Source organism: Rattus rattus, chromosome 1, assembly GCF_011064425.1.
Source record: "Rattus rattus isolate New Zealand chromosome 1, Rrattus_CSIRO_v1, whole genome shotgun sequence".
Lineage (NCBI taxonomy): Eukaryota > Metazoa > Chordata > Mammalia > Rodentia > Muridae > Rattus > Rattus rattus.
The window spans coordinates 254,890,045-254,911,128 of record NC_046154.1 but is presented as its reverse complement, the minus strand read 5'-3'; the positions used below and the strand labels follow the sequence as shown (position 1 = coordinate 254,911,128).

General features: G+C 54.9%; 1 protein-coding gene across 2 annotated transcripts in view; it reads left to right on the top strand.

Annotated features, from left to right (window-relative positions):
• The window catches only part of Wnt7b (Wnt family member 7B), a 43,247-nt gene extending 23,216 nt beyond the window's left edge, over window positions 1–20,031 (top strand). For both annotated transcript variants that reach the window (XM_032919039.1, XM_032919031.1), the window contains exons 3-4: window positions 12,711–12,982; window positions 18,907–20,031. In XM_032919039.1, coding sequence (XP_032774930.1) covers window positions 12,711–12,982; window positions 18,907–19,386 — 752 coding nt within the window. In that variant the 3' untranslated portion in view covers window positions 19,387–20,031. The remainder of the gene's footprint in view (window positions 1–12,710; window positions 12,983–18,906) is intronic.
• The last annotated feature ends 1,053 nt before the right edge of the window (window positions 20,032–21,084 follow it).

The window sequence follows — 21,084 nt, the reverse complement described above, 5'->3', positions numbered from 1 at the left end:
GCACCGCCCCCTCCCCGGGGCTGTGCCACCCAAGCGCAGATCGCTCCCTCCAGGTGCCAGCTGGGGGGGGGTGGATGGTGGGGAGGAGGGCAGTAGTGGGCAGAGGTACCCGCCTTGTGTGGCTTCCCACCCACTTCTGCAGGTGCCATGTGTGGAGGCCTCTGGGAGAACAGGGGTAATGCTGGCCCCACAGTGGTCCCCTCACCTCACTGTGTCCCCTTTTGACACTCGGGGAATGGCCTTGGGCCCACCAGCAGCTAGGAGGAGCACAGCTCTGTCTTCCAGAAAGACACTGAGGCGGGGCTGGGCCTGCATCTCCCCCCTGCCCCTTGCTCCCTTGGGGGACCAGGCTGTTTAATAGTCAGTGCTTCCCACTCTTAGTGGCCCCTACTCTGGAGAGCACCATTCCTGCTTCCAACGCTTCTCCTAGGGAAACCCTTGGCCCTTCATCCCACCTTCAAGAACATTTCGGGGCCCTTGGCAGGCTTCCTGATAACCTGGCCCACAGCTGTCCCCTCCACGCAGCTTCTCGTTAGGTCATTGACGGCCTATGTGCTGCTGGTTGTCTCCATTCCCTGCCTTCCGTCTTGTCTCACCAACTTGAGTCTTTCTGCCTCTTGCTGTCTTTTGTGTGGCCCTGGAGAAGGTATGCTCTCCTGCCTGGCACACGTGCAGGACCCTTTCCACAGCACCCTGGCAGCTTATCGCTCCCTGATGTTCTGAGTCCCACGGATCCACAGATACCTTGGCTTTTCTTCATGGCTCTCCCCCTACTCACCTGACCACCTGACATCATTCCCACTCTCCACCCCTCTCCCCTACCCTTTGATCGCTGTCAGGGCTGCTTCTCTCTCCGCTCCTCCCCTGGAAGCTGTGAATGCCTCCCATCCCCCACAGACCCATTTAGCAGGTCAGACCACAGCCTCCCTGTGTCCTTTCCCTTCTGTCCTATGGGTAGACACCCAGGCTAGTACACCACAGGATCTGATTCTCACTCCGCAGCACCTCCTGAATCAGGATGCTGCGGGAGGGGCCTTTGCCAGATACTGGCTCACCAAATCTTCCTGAGACTCTGTTTCTAATTCATGACCAACAACAAAAACCAGTGATGTTTGATCTTTGCAGAAGTTCTCTACTGCCCTTAGGTACGAGTAATTTCTAAGCCTGGAGTACTTCGTCCTACTTCCCTCTAACCAGAGCCCCAGCCACATCTGGCTTCTCTGCCTGAGCTTAGTTTCTCAATCTGAGAGGCCTCTCTCCTCTGCTATACCTCCTCATAGCTTATCTATCTTCCTCCTGAGGGGCTATTCCCAGACCCTGAAGCTGGGTCAGCCTGTGCCTGTTGTCCCTAGCCCTCCCTGTCCCGGGGATGGGGATGGGCAGGCTTTCTGGAGCCCAGCCTGGGTCTCGCTGCCCTGCTGTAGCCTCCCGTGTCTTCCTGCTGTACTCAAGCAGAGAAGCTCTGGCCACAGGTCAAGCTGATGGAACAAGGGCAGGAACCACAGGGACTTTGCCTATATGGGAAGGCTCCTTCTCCCTTCTCAGTGGCGGGGGAGTCAAAAGCAGCAAGCTGGCTGTACTGTGAGCTGGCCACTTTGAGAGGCTTGCTGGATGCCTGGACATGCCCAGAAGCTGGGCTGCAAGCTGGCAGGCAGCCGGGGTGCTCTCATGGGAGCAGCCTCTCAAGCGGGGCCAATTAATGATTGTCCCCGAGAGGGGCAATGGTCTGGATGGTGAGACAGCCCCCTTTAGGCCTTGCCTGTGACCTTGGATCAGTCCTGAAACTTAAATGTTGAAGGGAAACCTCCTGAAGACAGCAAAGCCTCCCCCCCCCCCCTGCAAAGTTACACTTCTCCAACACCTTTGCAAGAACCTGTTTATCTCCAGGGAAGGGATGCTCAATGCTCCCACAATGGCCACTACACCAGCCTTGTCTGGCACACCGAGAGGGCTAGTGAGTCCATCCTTTTGAGAAAGTCAAGGCAGTCTTTAGATTCCCTGTTGCTCTTGTGATAGTCCATGCTTGGCACTCTACTCTAGCCTGTCCAGTTCTGTTTCCACAAGGTTCCAGGGAGGGCGGTGGCCTAGAGCTCTTCCATCGGGTCTCTTCTATTGGGGTTGCATACATCCTAAGTGCTCTGCCCTGAGATGGGAGAGGGACAGAGGTGAGGCATGAGAGTGTACCTGGGCAGTCCAGGGAAGTCTACTAGAAATGTGGGTTCTTTGGTAAGTGTGGGAGCCGCTAATAGTCACCATAATAAAGCCAGAACTTTCAGCAAAGTCTCCCTCAGAGGGGAGATCAGGGAAGGAGACCGAGAAAACAGGATGTGCCAAGACCCTGGGCCAGAAAGCGGAAAGTATTTTCTCTTGAAGGGCAGGTGGTTTGTGGGGCAAGCTGGGGGATCGGTGAGGGAGAGTTGAGGGTGGGGAAAGACACTGATAGAGCGTCCCGAGCATTCAAAGAGGTCAGAGCATCCAGGAGAATCTGAGGAGGCAGGAGCTTCCCTTAAGGACGCATGAACCCCAGTTCCTCCTGAGTCGGGAGCCTCTGACCCACTAACCTGGCCTGGCCTATGGTTTGCACAGCCCTCAGCTCTGTAATGCAAACTTCTGCCCATCATGTGCTGCTCTCAGACATGACCAGGCATAAGGGCTGCCCCTAATCTGAGCTCACGTGAGCAGACCAAGGCTGACTCCTGCTGGCTTTCTGAGTGAGCTTCGTTATGGGGGCAGCATCCCTATAACCAAAGTCCACAAATGTTCCAGCAGAGGGGCAGCTGAGGCCCCCCGGGGAGTGGGCGATTGATGGGTTTTAGGTCATCTGAGAATCAAGGGCCTTTGGGGAAGGAGGGTGGCTCCTCGTCACGTGTCCTTGCTGCTCTACCAGGGCTTGCAAGCAGGCCCCTGTGGGGCAGGGGGGCATTGTCCTCAGAAGGACACTGGCTGCCCTAACTTCTCCATGGCTGTAGGTCTCTGCTAACAGGTGTGCATCCACTGAATAGACAGTCATATAAGACGCATCAGGACGGTGTGAGGGATAGTTGCCATTATTAATCCCCGTAGCCATTCAGCTTGCTAGGGTTCTGCCCGGGGCACCCCAAGTGAACTGGGATGGGTAGGCAGGAAGATGGCAATAGTGCTAAAGAGACCCTAACCCTGAGGTTTTCAGACTTGGTCTGAGCATCTCATATCATGGTCCTGTAGATCCTGTCACCAGGGCCAGCCAAGGCAGAAGAACCGTTGTCCAGGTCCCAGTGTCCAGGACTCTAGAGACTATCAGGAGCTTGGAAGTCAGTTGCTGTCCTGGGATGTGATGAGACCCCAGGCTACTGCCTGGACTCCACCCCTCCTTGGAAAGGCAGCTCACAGACGAGAGAGCTGCTCCCAGAGGACCTCGCTGTCACTGTCTTCGACCTCTGCAGCCTCAAGCAGCTGGGTGTGGTGAATTGGGTCATCCTTCAGCCCCTCAGAGGCGACCTGGAACTTGTCCAGAGCTGGAATTTTCACCTTGTTGTTAGGCCTCTGTCAGTATAGTCAGGGTGAGGCCTGGAAAGGGTAGATCTTTCCTGGGCCAGTGGTCTAGCTCACCCAGATGACCTTGAGTACAGCCTTGTGTCCTTGGGGCCTCAGTTTTCCCTCCTGTGCCAGAAGGGGCTGAGGCTAAACCCCCACTTCTCTCAGTGGTGATTTTGTTGCAGCCCTGAGGGAGGGAGAAATGGAGGGTAGCTAACCCTATCCCAGGGCACCATGGATGAGAGGCTATGGCTGTCCGGGGTCCTCCTATCTTCCCTCAGTATCTCTACAGGATCCAAAGAGATGCAGACCCCAGGACTCTGACCTTCTGTCCCCTTGTCAGGTAGCCAGATCTTGTCCTCTGGGCCCAGTGCCCCCACTTGGGGCACTATCTACAGGGCTGCACAGCAGCATGTGCGGGCCACCCTGGGTCGGAACAAAAGCCTGGGGCGCGGGCGGGCCTGCATGTTTGGACCTGGCAGGTCTTTCCCTGGTGCTCTGTTTATGACAACGGCAGCGAGGAGCTTAGAGTGGAGACACTGACTCAGCCAAGCCGGGTGGGGCCGGGTGGGGTGGGAGCCAGAGGGGACAGAGGGACACAGAGAGATAGAGAAGGACAGATAGGCACATAGAAACACACACACACACACACACACACACATTCACACGCACACACTCACACATACACAATCATGTATCTATACAACTACATCTGTATGTGCTCACAGATGTATGTATGTACAAACACACTCACAGACTCACACATAAGTATATACATGTATGCATGCTCATGAGCTTAATATATGTGTGGATATGTGTGTGTGTGTATGTGCCTGTGTGTATGCATATGTGCCTGTGTGTGTGCGTGTGTGTGCATGCACATACAAGTCTCACAAACACGCACACACACACACACACACACACACACACACACGTGCACATGCATATTCCTTGCTCACACATGGGATTCACAGCACCTATGCAGGTCCAGGGTCAGACCCGCTCTGACAGGGATGGTATCCGCAGCCCATACAGTATGTCACCTGATTCTCAAGCCCTGGCACGTGTGACACCTCCCCTGCGTTACTTTATCAGAGGCCTCTTCAAGGGGCGTTTGGTGCCACCACATTTTACTGGGGCAGAAGTAAGCACAGAAACAAGGCAGCTTGCCTGACCTGTACTGGGCAGAGCCTGGAGATTGCCTCAGTGTCCGTGGTATCTGTGCTGGCCCACCTCAACCCCTGCTGCACACAGATGTCCCTAGCCCGAGACTCTGTGTGCTAGGGTGCAGGTGTGAGATCCACTTAGGCAGGATTTGCACCTAGACCATGGGGACTGAATCCACACTGGGGCTGAGTGGCCAGGCTGGGGTATGGACAGCCATAAGGGACATACGGGACACTGCTCTGACTCCCTAGCCTTTCCTTCCCAACTTCTGTGCCCAGTAGCCCCTCAGAGCTCTGTCCAGACCGAGGTCCCCCTGGATGATGGCCGGGGACATCAGGAGCTAGCTACCACAGGTCCAGGGACATCCTTATCTCTGAAAGTCTCAATTTCTCAGTTATAGATCGATCTATTGGAGACAGTATATTCCCTGCTCAGTTCTAGACTTATGAGGATACTGGAGACCTGGCAGGCTGGGGTGGGAGACGGGATCTTAGCTGAGCAGGGAGATGGCCAGCTATGTCCCACTGCTCAGTTCCACTGTCTCATGTGCCTCCGTACTGCCTGCCTAGGAATCTTTCCAGAAAGTTCAGAAGAGTAGTGCTACTCTGTTGAAGGAGATTCTAAAGGAAACCCATTGCACTCAGGAACGCAGAGGCCAAAGAGTAAAGGTCTGGCCAGGGTCACATAGCCCAGACCCAGTTGTGTCTGAGGCTGGCTTTGGTGGTGTTGTTTGTGGGTACAGCAGGGCTCTGTTGGGACTAAGCCTGTCCTAGGCTCTTCCCCTCCTGCCTTCAGACCCCTTATGTACTCACAGGTAAGGTTTCCTTTGAGTCCCCAAGGTTCTTCTCCCCCTTGGTGATGTCCTCCACCAGAGGCTCCTATACCACATAGATTCCTTCTGGAATCTTCTGTCCCTCTCACCCGCTGCTGATCCCACTGACTCACCTACAGGCACCCTTGCACCTGCCTCTCCTTGCTACCTCCAAACCCCTACAGTTGCCCAGAGGGTTCCCTTCAGCTTAGATCAGAGCCACACCTCCAAGGATGGCCTGTCTTCTCAGAAGAAAGCCTTATTTCTTCCTGACTCTCTTCCAAGAACAATAGTATGGAGCCCCCAAGAACTGTCACCTCTTTCCTAGGATAAACTTAGGGTGCTCGGTTCATTTCTCCTCAGGACTGTGGCACTGATGGTCCACCCGCCTGAAGCACAGTTCCTCAGGCCTTTGCTTGTCCTACCATTTAGGACTTCTCTCCAGCTTCATATCCTGCCTGTCTCGCCCCACTCCCTCCACTGCCCTCCAGCTGACCCCTGCACAATCCAACTGCTGCCCTCTGCTTCACAGCTTGGAGTCCTTCCTAACATGTCTGCCCTGGGTCAGCATCCCCCGCCCCCATGCTTAGCCTTCTGAAAGATGGGGGATCTTAGATGTCTCTTCAGGACTCTAGGTGGTCTGGCCAGGGGCAGGGCTGGGCTTGGTGGTGTGGGACACATAGACTGTGACATAGTCTGTGGTGGAGAGATGTTGGACTGACCTCAGAGTATGAGGTCCCTGGTCTGAGGCAGGAGGTGGGGTGTAGAGGTTTCCAGTTTGGCACTTAGGCCTCAGGGGCAGTGAGATTCAGGTGTTCCTTAGTCAGACTCCAGCTTAGTGGATCACATGACGTGTGCCCTCGGGCTAGTCACCGACTTGGCATAGTCTCAGCTTCAAGTCTTTATGGAGAACTGAGGATCTATGAAGACCGGTGTGTGGAACCCTTCAGACCATCAAATGCGGCGCCTCTGTAACAGGCTGTGGCCAGTCAAGCAGCTCTGTGGATGTTGCACAGACAGCTCTGGAGTCTCTGCAGCGTGGCCACCATCACTATTGATCATAGACATTTTCTTAGCCCTGGAAGAAACTCTGTGCCTCGAGTTGCTATGCCCCATCTTCCTGACCCTGGCAACGCCAGTCCAATTCCTCTCTGTGGACTAGCTAACCGTAGATACTCCTACAAATGGGAGCCTGCAATGTGGGGCCTTCGTGTCTGGCTTCGTTCACCACACACCACATTTTCAGGGACCAGGACTAAGTAACAATCCGCTATATGGGTATACCACATTTCCTTTCCTTCCTTCCTTCCTTCCTTCCTTCCTTCCTTCCTTCCTTCCTTCCTTCCCCTCTCTCTCTCTCTCTCTCTCTCTCTCTCTCTCTCTCTCTCTCTCTCTTTCGTTCTGTCTGTCTGTGTGAAGCCAGGCAAAGTGGAACACATTTTTCATCCCAGCACTTAGGTAGAGGCAGGTGGATCTCTGTGACTTTGAAGCCAGCCTAGTCTACAGAGTGAGTTCCATCCGAGGACTCTGGAAAGCCAGACATAAGGGAAGCTTCAGGCCCTCACCAGCCTGTGATAGTAGAGGACTTTGATTGCCACCACTCTGATGGGTATGAGCTGCATCTCCCTGTGATTTAGATTTGCTAATGACACTGGGCACTAAGCATCTTCTAATGGTCTCTTGGCCGTTTCTCTTTGAGAAACGTCTCTTAGAGTCTTTGTCCACACACTCCCCTCTCCGATGCCACCCCCCCCCTTTTCATATCCCAGTCCTGGGAATGAAACCTGAGGCTCCTTGCATGCTAGGCAAGGACTCTGCCACTGGGCCATGCCTACTACCCCTTCTTTGCCTGTTTTTAATTGGTTGGTTGCTTTTTTTTATTAATGACTTGAAGACAGTGTTGCTCTTAAAGAGGAGGAGCAAGGTCACACAGGGGTCACACAGCACCCACCTTCGCACACACTCCCAAGTGCTGAGTTCAAACAGAATATCGTGCATACCCAAATACATGTGTGTGGACACATGACGCACACACACACCATATGGGGTTGCTTAAGCATGTGCATACCACAGAGACCCTGTGTGTGTAACATATGTGGGTATGAACCTTAGGGAAATCTGTCTGGAGGTCTATGTGTGGCCACAGAGACACAGGAAGGCCCCTTGGCTGGGCCGGCATTATCCAAGTAGCCAATTTTAGGATCTGGACTTCTAGAAGGACTCTAGGCCCTGGGTAACTCCAGACCTTTGACCTCTGACTTCAGTGACTTTGGCCTGTGAGGCCGGGCTCCACCATGTCCTGAGTATTGGGCAGTATGCTGTCCTCCTCCAGGCCTCAGTCTTGGTGCTCAAGGCCCTTTCCAGAACCCTTCTGAGAGACAGACAGCCAAGGGCTTTTGTAGCATGGCCTCCTCAGTGTAGCCCATGGGGTCATTGTGAACTCTATTCTGGCTTTTATAGCATTCTAAAAATAGTGTGTGGCCTATGTAGATGCCAGGAAGAGGCAGGTAGTTTGAGTGATAGGTCTAGGGTAGGCTTAGCCTCAGCTCTGCCCTGAGGCAGCCCCCCACCTCAGCAGCCCCATCTTCCCTCTGCTTTGGCAAGCAGGCCCATTAGCTCTGGCCAGTGGGGTTCTCCGGGGGTCAGTGTGAGAGGACAGCAGGCAGTTGAGAGTCAGCTCTAGTCTCTCACTGCAGGCATGTGACAGGCAGGGGCTATGTGTACTGTCTATGAGCCCAGCCTGTGCCGGTTTAGGGGGATGGGGGCGCATGGGCTCAGTGAGGGCAAGTTTGAATAACCTAAGGGCCACACTGAACTGGGCATCCCTCCTGTGGCTGGGCCAGCCTCTGTTCTACAGTTGTGCATCACTCACATGGTGATGGTCTACAGAGGACTGGACCCAGAGAAGTGCCTGGCCATCCTGAGGTTCTTCCACTCGCTTTAGACCTCCTCTCCCTCTTATTGATAGGGGTAATGACGCTGGTTCTGTTCGCTCCCAGAGCCAGCTCCAGACCAAGGGACCAGGGGAGCATTCTGTTTCTACAGGGCCAATGGGGACGTGGGCTTCTAGATGGGTTGTGGTTTGCCCATCCCACCCCAGCCTGGAGCAACTTCAAGTCCAGTGTTTTCTCTGCCTTTGCTGCTCCAAGCCTTTCTGCAGGCTCTCTCTACTTTACCATTTATTGGCGGAGCCCCTCAGCTAATGGTGCTTGCTTTGATGTATCCAAATGCTGTAGGCAGGGGGCTGTGGGGGTGAGGGGATTGGGAAGATCTATCCCATCCTAGTCCTCCAAGGACCATCAAGATTTAGAAACCCATCCGAGGACTCTGGAAAACCAGAAATAAGGGGTGGCCACTGTAAGTCTCCTCACCCACCTGTAGTGTTTTCTAGGGAGGTCTGGGGGCTCCAGGGCTTAGCGGTGCAGACCTGGGTGGGAAGAGTCTCTGATCCTGAAGGACCCCTAGGTGTCTGTGAGTTGGGCATCCTCTCAGGGCAGCTGGTGGCTACCCAAACCTTGCATGCTGGCCTCATTCACTTGGTCCCTCTCCTCGCCATCAAGTCACGGAGAACAAACCACCTGAGCCCAGGCAGCAGCCACTGTCTGGAGCAAACTGTTTACCAGCAGGAGGCTCAGTCTTCCTATCTGGGAAATGTGTCCAATTAAAATGACCCATTCTTAGGCATGTTGGAAAGATATGATAAAATAAGATAACCAGATCCGCCCATGCCTGAGGACATGGGAGAGGACCTTGGATGTAGGATGCAGGAGAAAACTGACCAGAAGGTTGCCCTGAGGAAGCTGCCCCCAGGATACACCTCTGGGACAGGGCTATCGTCCCAGATGCATCCAGAGCCTTTGACATGGGGACACTGACAGTCACCAAAGGCAGAATTGCCACTGCTGTCAGACAGGAGGCAGGGAGCTGTGGGTTCCTCTCTTTATGTAAAGTTCCTATCCACAGATGAGCCACCAGTCACCCTGGCCATGTTAAGCTGCAGCTCATGGTGCGAGAGGATAAGTTGTCAGACTTTGGGGACCAGGGCAGGGCCCTAGAATCCATCTGAGAGATCTTGGGAGCCATCAATGGTTGTTGAAGTAGGTCCTTGAGCTCGGGCTGTCTGCATCTGAAAAGGATAAACTGTGAGTCAGTTCTTGCTTGTTTTCTCCTGGAGGGAGCAGGCTAAAGTCTTAGGTTAGCCCCAGCCAAGGCTCCAGGAGGGATGGTGGAAGCCTAGACTCACTCCTCCCTCCACACTCAACACCTGGGCATGCTATAGCCAGGGGCGAGTTACCAAGCCTACTGAGCCAGCATCCAGGGCTTGTTCAAGAGAACACTTGCTAGTTGCAGGGACCCCTCAGCCCATGACCCACACTCAGACCTCTTGTTTGACCTCACATGGGTGTTCTTTTCCACAAACTACCACTTACCTCTTGGTCCCCTTTCCCTGTCTCTATGGCAACAGACAGAGGGCTTGGCTCATTAAAACCAAATAAAAAAAGGGCCCTAGCAGGCGAGGCAGCCTAATGAGTAACTGCTGAGTCAGAGCAAGTAGAGGCAGAAGCAGGTGAAGGCTGAGGCCTAAGAGGGACACATGCGGGACGCCTTGGGTTGTCCTGGAACACACCTGCCAGCCAGGACACCTGTCTGCTTGCCTGGGGCTTCAAGATAGGTTTCTTGGTCAGACTGAAAGAGATCGAACAGTGTCTGGTGGCTGCCTTGGCCTAGGTGGTGGTAAATGACACCTGCAGCTGTCTGTCTGTGTTGCAGAATTGCATGATCACTTGAATTTTCTAGACCCCTGCACTGGTGCTCGTGACCTGTGCTCACTAGGAAATCAGGTTGGCCTCCATAAACCCCTTATTCAGGGATCAGCAGCTGCCCCCTTACCAGCCTTTCTAGGCTTTGCACCATAGCCAGGTTCAAATCCCACCTCAGTCATTAATGCCCAGGTTATACGCTCCCCATGCCTCGGTCTCCTCTGGAAACTGGGAGTAAAGCTTGCCTCATCTCATCGTCATAAGAATTCTGTAAGAACAGAGGATGGTCGGAAAGGAGCTGGATGCATGGCGGTGGAAGTGTAGGAGTGCTAGCCACGATGAGGACACTGGGCTGCTTTTGACGGGTTCAGAATCCTGTCTCCCGTGTAGTCATGGTGAACTCTGCTGTGTCTGGGTCTTGTGGTGTCTTGCCAGCCACTGCTCTCCTTAGAAAGCTGTGCACACCCCCGCAGCGCAGCATGCACACCACACCTCACAGTCCTGCTCGTATCACCTACAGAACTGCCCAGTTCCCTAATACAGCCCAAGCCTCCACACACTACCTCAGCACACACCAGGCGTCGGCCTATACTCCAGCCCACAGGAACAGGTTAGGATGTCCGCTGGGGTCCCAAGTCCTATGCTCCACAGAGAACTTACAGAACTCCTCCCTGGAATGGCTACTGCTATCCTCAACAGCTGACCAGCCTCCCTAAGGGTCTTGGTGACCTGATTTAGACCCAGGGACATGGATTCCTGCACCTGCCCAGTCTTTGTTCTGTCCAGGGCTCCTGGCCAGCCTCTACCAGTACTGGGAAAAGGTAGCTCTGGTCCTCTGAGAACAATGCTGGCCACACAGGACTGTGCAGAGTCCATTGGGCTTCGGGACTGTCTCCATTGTCTCCGTGTGATAGATGGAGCCCAGAGCCCACAGACCCTGGGAATGTATTCTGACATTCTGCGGGTGGGGGTGGGGGTGAGGGTGGTCTAGCAGAGCAACAGGGTAAAGTGGAGACTACTATAGGCCTGAGACAATTGTTCTCATCTGAGGGAAGAGGGTCCCCTCATGATCTCCCTCTGGGAAGGAAGATACTTTGTGGCACTTCCCAGCTACTTGGTGGGTAGATAGGTAGGCCAGGCATAGAGGTGGTTCTTGACGTGGTTTATGGACCTGGCTTGACTCTGACCCATTATTCCATAGTGGTGGGTCACAGCGGACATAGCCTCAGATAGTAGGGCCTGCAGCCAGGTACCCAGGACAGGCTGGGACAGGCAGGTGCTGGCATGAGGCCTTGATAAGGCTGCACTTTGTTTTCCACTACCTTAGCCATATCTGACCATAGGCCCTGCTGTCCATAGATGAGATGGTGGTGAGACACCCCACTGGTGCTTACCCTAGGTTCCTGGGGTGGCCTTCATGAGTCTGTTGAGCAACCAGACACTGCCATGAGTAGAGTCCTGAAGGAAACAGGGTGAACAGGGAGGGAAATGAGTCTGAGTTGGAAGGCTTGCAGGACCCAGCCTGGAGCTGTGGAAGATAAGAAAACAGCAGATCTCACCCACTTTAGAGGCCTTCAGACCTACAAGGATCCAGGGAGCCCCCCGTAGAGCTAAGCTGGTAGACAGGGTCCTCATGGGAGCAGTGAGGGCTTTATCCTGAGAAGCCTACTTAGAAGAGGAGGCATTGGGGCCAGGTCTTAAGAGGGAAGGAATCGTACCCCAAAGACCAGTACATCTACAGGGCTGTGAGCCACGCCCAGAAAGCTTGAGTCATCATCCCTGACAGAGGATAGAGAGAGGACTGAGGAAGCCAGGCAGGTGTCAGCAGGGATGGGATGGGAGGGTGGCTTCCCTTTCCAGCTCTGTGGGTCATAGGCTTGTCTCTGCAGCGGGGGAGAGCCAGTGAAGACGCTGGGGTGAAGGGATGCCCTGTCTAGACCACACTTAGAAAGAACCAGGTAGTGATGGATGGCTGCAGCCCAGAGGTTGGATGGAAGGGGAGACCTGGGAGCCCAAGGCCTGAAATGGACTAGAAATGAGGAGAGAGAGAGAGAGAGAGGGGGGGGGGGAGAGAGAGAGAGAGAGAGAGAGAGAGAGAGAGAGAGAGAGAGAGACGCACTTCTGAGCTGTGAGGGGTTCCGACAAGGGCAGAGACTCTGTACTTCCTCATGGCCCAGAATACCACCTCTGTCCAGAACACAGATGACCTCTCCCTTGGGAACAGGGGACAGCAGAGAACAGTGGTATGAGCTGAAGGTCACAGCATGCACAAATGGTGGCCAAATACCCTTACTCTATCCGTCAGGGTGGGGCTCATCAGCCCCACTTTATTGAGCCTCGAGCTCAGAGAGGGCAAGCGCTGAGCCTAGGGTCACACAGCAGGTGGACTACATCCCCGGTGACCCCTTGGCTCAGAACTCGAAGGCTTCAGCACCCATACCTGTTGTCTCTCTCCACAGGGAGTCGAGAGGCTGCCTTCACGTACGCCATCACCGCGGCAGGAGTGGCACACGCTGTCACGGCAGCCTGCAGCCAGGGCAATCTGAGCAACTGTGGCTGTGACCGCGAGAAGCAAGGCTACTACAACCAGGCAGAAGGCTGGAAGTGGGGGGGCTGCTCGGCAGACGTCCGCTACGGCATTGACTTTTCCCGGCGCTTCGTGGATGCTCGTGAGATCAAAAAGAATGCCAGGCGCCTCATGAACCTTCACAACAATGAGGCAGGCAGAAAGGTAGCACGGGGGCATGGCGGCGATGGCTGGGATGGGGGTCTGGCGGGCGTGGAGCCATGCGGGCATTAGAGACATTAGTATCTGCTTACCATGGACCGGATCCTCTTTGTGTCGTCTCTGTATCTCTCTGCAGCCCCAGGTAGTCTTTCTGACCTTTGTACAGGCCTAACACCTCAGGTTTGGACATGTAAGACCCGTTTCTATGTACAGCATGACTTGGGCCTGGCTGGGGACCTGCAGGTGGATCAAGGCACCGGGCCAAAATAGCCCACATCCCTGGTTCTGAACACTAATCAAGAGTAAGAACAACAACAACAACAACAACAACAACAACAACAAAACAAAAGAAACAAACACTCAGACAGCCAAGGACAGAAAAAGAAAGATTATCTCAAGATGGGCAGGTGCAGTCAGCTGGGGACGCTTGCAGAATAAGCCAGGTTTGCGTTTCGGTGGGATAGCGTGAGGGCTATAATGGAGGAAAATCAGGCCAGGACACACTAGGGAAGAAGTCAGGGTGAGCCCAGCCACCACAGGGAGATGAAGGCCCCAGATACTGAGCTAGGAGGAGCGGCTGCAAGGCGGCGGCAAGATGGCCCGAGATAGGGCAGCCAGCCGAGCAGAACGCAGGCTGGATCTGGCTCCTTCTCTCTAGGGGCAGCACCCATGCCTGCAGGGCCTAGGGGCTTCGTGAATGAGCTGCCTTTTCAGACAAAGAAGTGTTGATGAGTCTCTCCACCTCAGGGTATATTCATTTATTCTGTTAACACTCTGCCTTCCTTTTTTCCGGGTCAGGCAGTAGAGAGGAATCCAACTGACTAGGGGGTCTGGAATCACCTAAGGGTATAGAGAGCCTAGGAGTCCAGGGAAGGCACAGGGGCTTCCTGGAGGAAGTGCTATAGGAGAAGGTTCTTGAAGGACAAGCAGGCTGGTCCTAGGGAATGGCTACAAGCAATTCCAGCCAATGGGAGCAGGAGGGGTGGATGAGTCAGGTCCGAGGAAGCTTGAGGAGGAAGGTTGATATGGGGTGTCTCCAACAGGGGCAGTTAGATTATGATGACAAAGAGGTAAGGACTGAATGGTCGCATGGCCTCCAATGGGTTCCCAGAGAACCCCACATCTCCAGACAAGGACCAATTCATAGCACATGGTTCAGGCCCATCTGCCAGGGATGCTAAAAAGGAAACCGCCAACATGGAGAACAGGCAAGGCTGGACCCTCATAGGAGCCCTTTGAGCCTCTTCCGTGGCTTCTTTCTTAACAGATTTTTTTTTCCTCTTGGAAGGACAATTTCACTGTTCCCAGTTTACAGATAAGAACAGTGAGCCCCAGGGCAAGGCATTTCAGAGTTGGCCAAGTAGTCCCTCCCGGCCTGAGTTCTGGCCACTGTTCACTGGGGCAAGGATTCCAGACAAAAGACCATTGAAGACCAGCTAGGGTTATCTCCAATTTGGGTCTGGGATTGATCTGGTAAAGAGGTGTAAGGGAGTTAAGGTAGGAATGGCCCCTGGGGCTATGGAAAGATAGAAGTTGACAATGGAACTAGGGACCAAAATTAAGGATCAGAGGTGAGTTTTGGGAGGTGTCGGCTGAGGGGATGGATAAGGGATCACAAACGTCCCAGACACCATCCTAGGGGTTTAAAGGAAAGCAGTACCATGAATGAAACTGAGAAGCAGACCACGGGAGAGCAGGATAGGTGGAGGGTGGCTGGGAGCCACAGGAGAAGACTGTTAAAGGCCAGTGGTACCCAGGCATGGCAGGGCATTTACTGAGGCTGGCATAGATTGTGAGTTTTAGGCTAACCTGAGCTACACGACAAAACCCTGTCTCAGAAAGAGAAAGACCCAGACACAGCGGGGTGTGTGTGTGTGTGTGTGTGTGTGTGTGTGTGTGTGTGTGTGTGTGTGTGTTTAATCCCAGCATCCAATAGGCAGAGTCAGGAAGATCTCTGGGATTTTGAGACCAGCCTGATCTACATAGTAAGCCCCAGGCCGGCCAGGGCTATACAGCAAGACACCGTCTCCTCCGAAAACAAACGTCAACTAGAGGTCACAGTCCACATGCCAGCTCTGTCCTCAGTTGTGTGGGAGTTGACCCTATCCCTCTGCTCAACCTTTGCCTCCCCCTGTCTGCACAATAGATGCTGGACGCTGTGCCAGCCTCCTCTGCTGCCCCTTTAGTAGCTCCACCTCTTAAAGCTGTGAGGACACTTTGGCCTGAAACTTTTTTTTTTTTTTTTTTTTTTTTTTTTTTTTGGAGCTGGGGACCGAACCCAGGGCCTTGCGCTTCCTAGGTAAGCGCCTACCACTGAGCTAAGTCCCCAGCCCCGGCCTGAAACTCTTAAAGCCAGCTAGCTGGTGGCTGCACGTGGGCCTTCTCCTCTAAGCAGCTCAGTGCTAGAATTAGCTGTGGTGGAGGGCTGAGGGCCTGAGGTTGCCACACTGATCCAGATCTGGGTCTGAACCTACCCCAGGCCATCAGACAGATGTCCCAGAGTCCCTCAGACTCACAGCATTAACAGGATAGACACATGTCCTCCAACTATTCTACCCCTGAAACCTGACGGGACCATGCATGCCCTCTCCAAAGGATCTGGAGGTATAGAGTATGGAGGAGCCGGGTCCCACTTTCTTTGATCAGTTTCTAGAGCCCCCAGCGTTTGTTGGTTTGTGTCTGTGTTGTTCTAGCCCCTGCTCCTGACTGTGTGGCCTCTCTGAGGATGTTTTCTCTTCTGTCACATATGAGGGCACTCAGTGTCTTGTGGGCCACCCTGTTCCAGATGGACACAGTTCTGTTTTACCTTTGTCTCATCCCAGTGAGGTCACTTCTGAGATTTCCTGTGATCCGAGTCATGGGCAGCAGCCTCCAACCATCTCACTCCCCATTCACCACAGGCTGCATGAACTAAAGGCCGGTGTCCTGGATGGGTTGGGGTGAGATGAACCAAGCTCAGATCCTAGCTTGTTATGGGCACCAACCCGGCCCTACTTTACCTCCCCAGACACACCAGGGGCTGTGCTGGTCATTAAAGAGAGATGCCCCCTGGTGTCTGGACAGAAAGACTGATCTCAAAGATACTTAGATGTGAAGGAGCCTGGTCAATGGTTTTGCCCATGTGGGCCCCGTGACAGTGTGGACCCAGGGCAATGGGTGGATGGAATGGCCGCCTGACAGGGTGGAATCTATGGTTTCTTTCCTCTGTCCAGACAGGGTGACAGTCAGGGCTGTTTGTGTGGGAGGGTCAGGTGTTGTGCTCAGGCTAGCACTGGGGTCCTCTCACTGATACCCATCAGGCCTGGCACCCTATCAGCTGACCTCAGAGTGTGTCCTGACCAAGGGTTCCTGACAGTGGTGCTGGGCAGGCTTATTCCAGTTGTACGCATCTGGGAAGGAAACCCATGGTGAGCCCAGAGTGTGGCTGCTGCTCTGAGGCCATCGAGACTCACAGCCACTCCTGGGTCCAGGCCTCAGCTGCTCCCAGACTGAATGTGAGGCACCTTCCCCACCCACCCAGGCTCGTCTTGCTGGGATAGAAGAATCCCAGACTCCCCTGGGCTGTGCAATCGCTCCTGAAAGACTTTGGTCCTCAGCCTGGTGACTCCCTTAGCCTGGCCTTAAAGAGTTCTGCTCCAAAACCCTGGCTCCCCGATGTCAGCCCTTCCCTGGGTACAGCTGACACCACACTCCTGTGTGTTGTGGAGGGATCCAGGCCTGCCGAGCAGTCAGCCTCAGCCCAGCCCCTCAGGCAGGAGGCCCCTTCTGCAACCTCCAGGTGTCTCCTGGGCGCCTGGGCTGGTCTCAGTGCCCCAAGTTCCTGGCTGTCCCTGGCGCCACAACTGCTGTCGCTCTCATGGCGAGGGCTCTGGAGAAGGAAACGGCACATTCTTGAATCCTGTGATCACTTCCCGGCGAGGCTCCAGCTCAGGGGACCCAGCCAAGCGAGGATTCGGCCCCTCACTCTGCAAACACCTGCCCAATCAACTTCATCTGCCCTTGCCACCAACAGGGCTGCACAGGATCTGATGTCCTCAGGCAGGCGGGAGTAGAACAGAGCAGCAGGTTGTAGATCCCCGATGGGGCTCAGGAGCTATGGCCTGGGTGAGGGGTGTCCAGCAGGGACACTGGTAGCTGACTACTAGATTGCTTGGCCCCAACATGGTCCCCCACTGGTCTCAGCCATTGGAGGAGAGTTCTCGGCCAGCCCCTGAGTGACCGGCTGCTCCTGCCTGAGACCCAGCTAGCGGCTAAACAGGTGGTCAGAGGAGAGGACTTAGCAAGCTCGGAGAAGACTAGAAGGGAACATAGCCAAGTAAAGCAGAATCAGAGGCAGGAGAGTCACCATGTTGGATGAGGAATGAGGGATGCAGGGAACAGGTACCAAGTATGCCTGAGATCAGTCTGGTCCTACTCTGTTCCACCTACTCCCGCTACTCCCGCTTCCCTCCATAGAAAACCTGGGCCAGTCCTAGCTCAGCTCCCCCAGTTTCTGCCCAGCTTCTCTAGGCCTTGCCACAGGCCATCATTCACTTAATTGGAAAGCAGTAATGGGGATACCCACCCAGGGTCCTCCAAGCAATGAGGAGCACACAGCCCTATCTTCCCCTGAATGCTCAGTGGCACTGTTGTGTCTTGGGAGGCTCTGGAATGCTCAGTGAGCTCCTACCCAGTCGTCAATGTCCATCATAAACATCACCTTCTCTGGGACCCCCCCACCCCCCCACCCCAGGTACCATTATCCCTGCAGAGTTGTGAGCTTCCTGGGAGTTAAACTGTTTCTCTCTCTCTCTCTCTCTCCTCATCTCTCTCTCTCTCTCTCTCTCTCTCTCTCTCTCTCTCTCTCTCCCTCTCCCTTTTTTCAGACAGGGTTTCTCTGTAAAGCCCTGGCTATCCTAGAACTTAATCTGTCGATCAGGCTAACCTCGAACTCAGAGCTCCACCTGCCTCTGCCTCCTGAGGGCTGGGATTAAAGGTCGGGGCCACCACTACCAGCTCTCTCTGTTTCTTACACTGGACCATGTGCTCCAGAGGTCCTCTGTGAGGTCCAGGGAAGGTGCTGAGGCAGAGGCAGTCTCTGTGGGAGGTCTTCCTTTCACTCTTGTTTCATTCATTCACTCACTCATTCATTCACTCATTCACTCTCGAAGGCTTCTTGTCTAGAGCAGAGCTGGGGGCTGACAAGAGGTGCCCTTGACAGTGGGTTCCAGCCTAAGGTGGAACTAGAGGCCAAATGCCGGAAGTCCCAGGCTGTGGAGGTGAAGCCAGTGAAGTAGGGACAGCTGACAAATAGCCCCTCGGCAGCCACAGGGCGGCAGCTAACAGTGAGTCCCCATCTTTCATCAGGCCGGCTGGCAGGGCTCTTTCGATCTGGGTAAATGAGTACCTGGGGTCAGGGCTGGCTCTGGGAACTGGCCTTCCCGGGTGAGAGGGAGGCCCAAGGAAAACACAGGGTTGCACCCATCCCGGGCCCTCATGCCGCTGGGAGAAAGAACAACAACCGGCTAGGCCTGGCTGTCGGCTTCCCAGAGGATGGCACGACTGGGCCTCGCTGACCCGTGCCCTCACCCTCCCAGTTCCCTCCATCACTGGCACGCCAGGCTGTCATTAAGCAGCTGGCTGTTAAGCTCTGACTGCATGCCAGGCCCTGCACCAGGCATGAGGGCGGTCGCAGGGAGACAGATATAGAGGCCTGTGCTTATTAATCACCCGCCGTTGCCGGGCCTCTCCCAGCACAGCGTTCCTACCTGCTGCCCCTCAAGTGGCCCCGGTGCCATTTCCTCATTAGGGCTGGATCTAACCAAGTCTAATCAAATACACCACCCTCTCCAGAGCACGCACACGGGATCCCCATTCTTAGCTGGGGAATTCTGAATGGCACCCAGCCTCTTTCATTCCCTGCTGAGCTGCTTCTCCGTCTCCTGTAGGTTCTGGAGGACCGCATGAAGCTGGAATGTAAGTGTCACGGAGTGTCGGGCTCATGTACTACCAAAACCTGCTGGACCACCCTGCCCAAGTTCCGCGAGGTGGGCCACCTACTCAAGGAGAAGTACAACGCAGCCGTGCAGGTGGAGGTGGTGCGAGCCAGCCGCCTGCGCCAGCCCACCTTCCTGCGCATCAAGCAGCTGCGCAGCTATCAGAAGCCTATGGAGACGGACCTGGTGTACATCGAGAAGTCGCCCAACTACTGCGAGGAGGACGCGGCCACGGGCAGCGTAGGCACGCAGGGCCGCCTTTGCAACCGCACCTCGCCGGGTGCCGACGGCTGTGACACCATGTGCTGCGGCCGCGGCTACAACACGCACCAGTACACCAAGGTGTGGCAGTGCAACTGCAAATTCCACTGGTGTTGCTTCGTCAAGTGCAACACGTGCAGCGAGCGCACCGAGGTCTTCACCTGCAAGTGAGGCTCCCGCGCAGGCGCGCTGGGCGCCTGCCTACCTTGCGGCCCTCCACATTTTGCACATCCTTCTTTGCTTCCGGAGCTGCCAGCTGCGGACACGGGAGGGTGGAGATGGGGGTGGGGAGCTCGAGATATTCCAGGCTCCTTCCTACCTACCCTGTCCCTACCCAGCGTCCAAGGTCAACGCAATGGTGGTCTGGTACCCAATGGAGACAAATCCCTTTACTTCCCTTCGGGAAAGTGAACCTCAAAGCGACCACAAGACTCTGAGGATCACCTCCCTGCCTGGTGGTTGGACACCGAAAGGTCACACCCACCAGTCACACTCAAAACTGTTTCCTGGGCTGTTTCCTGCTGGCCCTGGGCAGTGTGGATGGATGTTGACAAAATTATTTATGTTTTCTTAGCATCAGATGAGGACTCAGTACTAACGACTGGGTAGCCAGACCTAACCCTATTTGAGGATGCCCTACCACCATCTCCTTTCCCTCACTTCTCTTGGCCCCTCCCTGGAAGGTCCTCTGCCCCTTGCAGAACTTGAGGATGTCAGAGTTGGCTCGGAGGCTGACTGGTGGGGGGACTCCTTCTCAGCACCCTGGGAGGGACTTGGTGGCCCTACAAGGCCTGAGATGGCCACAGAGGACAGCCCACCTTGCATTCCACTTGGAGACTGTCATGCAAATCAAATATGGCTTGTGTCAGGTTCCAGGCATGCCTCTTCCTCGCCCTGGTCCTTCACCCCCCCAGCCCGCTGCCACCCTCCACCTCCAGTTTACAAATTCCCTTCTCCTCTGGAGCCACCTGACACCCAGGACTGCCCCGCAGGTTCAGGAGAGGTCAGAGACAGTTGCCCCGTGTGACAGATGGGCAGAGGGCAATCTGAAGATTTCCTGGAGACCCCATGGCTCTGTGAAATATACCGCTTCAGCCCCATCCAGCCCAACTCTGGAAGTTGCCAGGGTGAGGGGAGGATGCAGCCTCGTTTCCGTACCTTGGGGTTTGTCCATCTCCTCTGACCCTGATGCCAGAGAACTGACATCCAGAGTTTAGGCCTGTATCTGCCGGGCCCCTGGCCTAGTGTCCACTGACACCTGCTCGAGGGTCCTTATATTAGGAGGACATGGGATCTTCAAACAGGGGTCTGTGTGAGGCTTCATGTCCCATTTCCTTAGACCCTTCCAGACGGGACGTCAGAGCTTAGTCCTAGGCTCATGTCCCTGTCCTCTACAACACACGGCAGGGGTACAGAACTGCCAGGGCGGAAAATACAACTGCCCACAGCCCACCCCACACTAAGGTGTTTCATAGCAGAAGCCCATGGGAATGTGGGGTTTGGGAGCCACCAAGCCAGGTGGCCTGGACATTGACCTGGGGAAAGTGACCCTTGTTTGCCCTTGCCTTGCATCCAGCTGTGTATCCCTGTCATGTCAGGATGTTCCAAGCCTCTGGGTCACTGGAGATGTCCCACCCTGATCCTGGCCCCCATCTCCTCACCCCAAGTCCTGGGATACCCATGTCCATAGCCCAGTGTCCCCTGTGAGGAGCCTGGTTAACTTATATTGTTATATAGCGTCCCCTGTCTGTCATGTCTCTTAAGTTATTGTGACCTACACTGGGTACTGGAGGGGATGGGGGATGGCTTCCGCTGCTGTCCCCCAAGCCAGGCTCCTCCTTCTGCTTGAAACAGACCCTCGGGGGCCCC